The following is a 5,000-nucleotide window of genomic DNA, read 5'->3' as shown; positions in this document are numbered from 1 at the left end:
AAACACTGACGTAGACAAGATTACTTACGACACTATAATCCTCCAGAGTTTCCACATCATCGAAATCGTCGGATTCAGGCATGTGGAAATGAACCTTCATGGCAAGGCGGTCTACATCCACATTCATGCATTTGTTTTCAGCGACACTGCTTCCCTTGTAACATACTTGGTAATCCTAGTAAAAGAAACGGCCATGTTTTGTAATAGTGATGCTATTTCACATGAAAAATAAGGTTTTCAATGAATATTAAAGAATCTGACCTCTTTTAACAAGACATGTGGAAGAAAAAGCAAGAAGCATTCAACAGTGTGTCCATACCTGACCCTCAGCTAGGGAGAAGCCTAAGAGGCAGGAGAGCATCAGCCAAATGAACATGGTGTGATCTAGAAAGAAAATGAACAAATCAACTGATGAAGTATATGAATCTGTCAGTCACTGAAAATATACAGTGATGAATGGGAAACAGCACGCCATGGAAATAATCTTAGGTTGAATTGAAAGAAACAGAATAACTAAAGGTGGATTATAATAAGTGTGAGATAAAGATAATCCAATAGAAGAACATTTTTTTATGTTATATAAGATTGTTAAAATAATTATACTGTAAATCAATAACAGTATATAGAGAGGGACACGAGTATGAGATTAATCACTCACCAAGTAGGGATAGGACCAGTGATGAGAAATCGTCCACGAGGGCTTATATAGTTCCATCAGTGTCTTAAAACCTTTGGAAATAAGAACTTTTTTTTAAAGGTTCCTGCTTCAGTGCCACCTGTGAAAACATTTTTACTATATATTCTCTATTTAAAATATGTTTATCGGCAAATCTTCAGTCACTTGATTACATTTATGTTTCAGAGGAAAAGAAAGAGGATGTATCAGCAATTTGCTCTAAATGAAGTATCGCGTTGAAATACATTTTTTTTTTCTTCATTAATTTCACTTACATTCAAATTTTCTGAATATATGTTTATAGAAATGTGTGTGTGTGTGTGTGTGTGTGTGTGTGTGTGTGTGTGTGTGTGTGTGTGTGTGTGTGCAAAGATGTATGTGCGCATGCATATGTATGTATATGAATATATATATATATATATATATATATATATATATATATATATATATATGAATATTTATATAAACATATATATATATATATATATATATATATATATATAAATGCAGATAAATATATATATATATATATATATATATATATATATATATACATACATATACGTATATATATATATATAAGGCCGCGGTGGCCGAGTGGTTAGAGCATCGGACTTATGACTCGCACGACGGCAGTCTGAGTTCGAGGGTTTCGAGTCATCAGCCAGGCGCGTTGTTCCCTTGGGCATGGGACTTCACCTCGATTGCCTACCAATGGGTGGCCAAGCCAGCCCAAGTCAGTGCTGGTCCCAAGCCCGGATAAAATAGAGAGAATGATTACCTAAAAGGTAACACCGGCACTCTCCGTGGAAAGGAACTGGGGACCCTACCACGTACTCACTCCAAAAGCATCACATCATGAAAATTACGTATCATGCTGTGACCCACGGCGGCTCAGACATGAACCTACCATTAAAAAAAACAAAAACATATATATGTGTGTGTGTGCATGTCTGTGTGTGTATTTATGTGTGTGAAATGATGTGTATGTGTCTGCGTGTATATATATGCATATATATATATATTATATATATATATATGCATGCATGTATGTATGTATATATATATATATATATATATATATATATATATAATTAAATAATCACTTTTCCTACAATTATGTAAGTAATGTGTTATAAACATAAATGTAGATTTTGTGTGTGGAATATCAATCATATGTTTTGTTGCATTACTGTAAACAATATGTTAGGTAGTTCAATGAAACTGCATATTAGTACAAAAATCAAGGCAAATTGACCGCTTTTTCTTAGCTGTTGCTTATGTCTGTGAGTGCGTGCGTGTGTGGGGGTGGGGGGTGGGGGTTACGGGTGACTAAGTGAGTGAGTGTGTGAGATAGAGTGAGGGAAAAAAAGGAGAGAAAGAGAGAGAGGAAGTGAGAACGAGAGAGAGGAGGGAGAAGAGAGAGAAAGACATTAAGAAAGGCGGGAGTGGGAAGGAGGCGAATGAGAGAGGGAGGGGAGAGCGGTAATGAGAGAGAGAGAGAATAAAAGATAGGGAGGAGGGAAGAAAGGGATAAGAGAGGGGGGAGGCATGAAGAAGAGAAAGAGGGAAGGAGTGAGGGAGGAAGGATGTGAAAGAGAGAGTGAGAAAAAGAAAGGGAAAAAAAGAGACAGACATACACATACAGAAAAGGGGGGGGGGGATCGTGAAACAAGGAATCATTGCTTTTAGTTACTAGGCGTGATGAAGAGTAGTAGTGTCATCATTTTAACAAAAAATAAGAGGGAATTTCTTTAGACACTGACGAAGCATCCTTCTCATCAATTATTCGAAAAATCCTATACTTTAAGGAGTAAGTAAGCGTCGCACGAGAGACACTTGGCACTGTTGCGAATATTTTTGTCATTTAACACTGATCCGACATGATTATGGTGATTTCCTAAATATAGGAGCTACTGCTATAAAAATAAATAAATAAATAAATAAATAAATAACTCGCTAAAAATAAAAATCGCACAAAGTATTCGGACAAAACCACCATCTGAATGATCCCCCTTTAAACAATATATATATATATATATATATATATATATATATATATATATATATATATATATATATATATGGGTATATATATGCACATACGCACACATACATTTATATATATAAACACACATATATAAAATAAAAATATGTGTGCGTATACCTGGGTATACTCACACACACACACACATAACTATGAATACACACACACACACATATATATCCATATGTTCATATAGTATGTGTGTGTGCTGCTTTATTACACTGTTCGCGAAGTATTTATAGCTATAGATATTGAAAAAGCCTTTCATGGAATTCCTATTTGCTTTAGATTTCCTTTTCGGAAGAATTTGCCTTCCTAATGCCATTTCAGAAAATGCATTCTCAGCAAATATCAGATATATATTGGATGGTAAGAGAGTTCTAGGGACAGTTGATCGAGTTATCAGGTGAGTCCTCTGGTTCTCTGCGAGATGTCTTGATGAAAAAAACAAAAACAAAATAACATGAATATACATAACATTATATATGTACTATATATAACATACATAAAGACTATTTTAATTTTAGGAGACTTTTTTATTGATATTACTATATTTGTACAGACATAACCATGTTGAGGATCGTAAGTCTGGCAGTGGCTCTGGCCGTGTGTGTGGCACGACCCAACCAATGGGACGACCAGTTAGGGCTCTTCCCTGCTGAAGGCGGGGACTCTCAGCCCATGTTGCCTCGCGCCGTCGCCAACCCTACCACGCCCAACCAGATACTCGACGCAGTGCTCGAAGGAGCTATCGCATACATGGAGTAATATCCTGTTATCACAATTCAATTGATCATAATGATTTTTTGGTTTTATTTCATATTTGTTGTTACCATTCTGTATCATCTATTCTATATACTGATCTTTCATAAATGCTTTCTTTGACAGAACACTAGGATGGTGTGATTCCAAGAACGTGCAGAACGGAGAGTCAAACCTGCCCTTCCAAGTTAACTCTGACGGAAGCAGCTCCGAGAACTTCAGCATCACTAAGGCCAACGTGACTGGACTTTGCTCCCTGCGCCGCTCCAAGTCCGCTTCCTTCAACGCTGATGAGGTAGGAAAAGAAATGTATCAAATAAGCTTATAGGCATTAACTTACTTAACTCATTAACTTATAAGCTTAATAAGGGAAAATGAAATATATACTTCGTTTTTTATGGTAAAGTACATTGCATATTATCTAACGATTACTGATTTACATAATGTATTTTTACAGAGTGTGCTCACCGGTTCAGTTGTAGTGGAAAACGCTCGTGCTAACGCCGACTACACGGTAACTTTTGCCGGTGTTGGAGAAGCTCCAGCACAGACTGTTTCTGGTCAAGTCGTAGAGCGTGTGGACAAGCTGTTCGCCGATATCCAGATCAACTTGTTAAACCTTGTGCCTCAGAACATCGCCAGCTACACTGCACGATCGGGTCATGACCTGCTTGAAAGTGCAAGCAACTTGGACGGCAATAATATGAAGGATGTTCACAGTGCCGGCTTCAGGAAGGCTTTGCGAGAGATCGTAGAGAAAACCATGTCTTCCAACGTGAAGGTACAGATTAATAAGTCCATCCAGGATATGAAGAATGCTTAATCTTCTAATATGATGAAATCGTTGTGAGTGTACAGAGAGACAAATAAAAACTAGCAATAATAAACTTTTTATCTTTGATCAATCATATCCATCTGTGTGTACGTGTTTTGTCTGTATGTGGATGTGTATATATTATGCATCCATCTGTCGTGATCGGGCTGACATGTAGGCACAAGCAATTACAGCCACCGACTAATTAAAAGCATCGCGACAAAGCCACAACACCCCATATGGTGCAAGAACCAGCCGGAGACGATACACCTGCACAGGACAATACGCTGTACATAGAAACCACCGTGGAAGCTCGAGAGAAAGATAAAGAAAGAAAGAAAAAACTTACGAAATATGTAGTTTGAGTGCCTAGAAATACAAGACAAATAGCTGCCCAGAAAAAGGTGCGCACCTGAAGGAAGCCTGCCACAGACGCACATGAGATAGAGAGAATGCAGACGTGCTGGCCAGGATAACACGCTGTCGCTTTTTATTATTATTATTTTATTATTATTATTATTATTATTATTATTATTATTATTATTATTGTTGTTGTTGTTGTTATTATTATTATTATTATTTCGTTACCGAGCGAACGAATATGAGCAGCCTGCGTCCTGATACAAAAAGGTAAAGGAAATTCCATTGGTTCGTTTATATGTACGCTCTCCTGGAAAACCACCAGAAATCACCCTTTTATA

General features: G+C 37.0%; 2 protein-coding genes across 2 annotated transcripts in view; one reads left to right on the top strand and one right to left on the bottom strand.

Annotated features, from left to right (window-relative positions):
* LOC119595690 overlaps positions 1 to 708 on the bottom strand; it is a 1,298-nt gene extending 590 nt beyond the window's left edge. Inside the window, exons 1-3 of the mRNA XM_037944803.1 lie at positions 659 to 708; positions 320 to 384; positions 29 to 175 (exon numbers count right to left, since the gene is read on the bottom strand). Coding sequence (XP_037800731.1) covers positions 29 to 175; positions 320 to 376 — 204 coding nt within the window. The 5' untranslated portion in view covers positions 377 to 384; positions 659 to 708. The remainder of the gene's footprint in view (positions 1 to 28; positions 176 to 319; positions 385 to 658) is intronic.
* Positions 709 to 3,115: 2,407 nt separating this feature from the next.
* On the top strand, positions 3,116 to 4,372 carry LOC119595685. Its single transcript, XM_037944798.1, has 4 exons — positions 3,116 to 3,129; positions 3,286 to 3,487; positions 3,612 to 3,780; positions 3,943 to 4,372. Exons 2-4 carry the CDS (start codon positions 3,294 to 3,296, stop codon positions 4,306 to 4,308), a joined length of 729 nt encoding a protein of 242 aa, XP_037800726.1. The 5' UTR covers positions 3,116 to 3,129; positions 3,286 to 3,293; the 3' UTR covers positions 4,309 to 4,372.
* Positions 4,373 to 5,000: the final 628 nt, after the last annotated feature.

This window comes from Penaeus monodon, chromosome 36 (assembly GCF_015228065.2).
Source record: "Penaeus monodon isolate SGIC_2016 chromosome 36, NSTDA_Pmon_1, whole genome shotgun sequence".
NCBI lineage: Eukaryota > Metazoa > Arthropoda > Malacostraca > Decapoda > Penaeidae > Penaeus > Penaeus monodon.
This window is presented reverse-complemented; position numbering and strand designations above follow the sequence as displayed.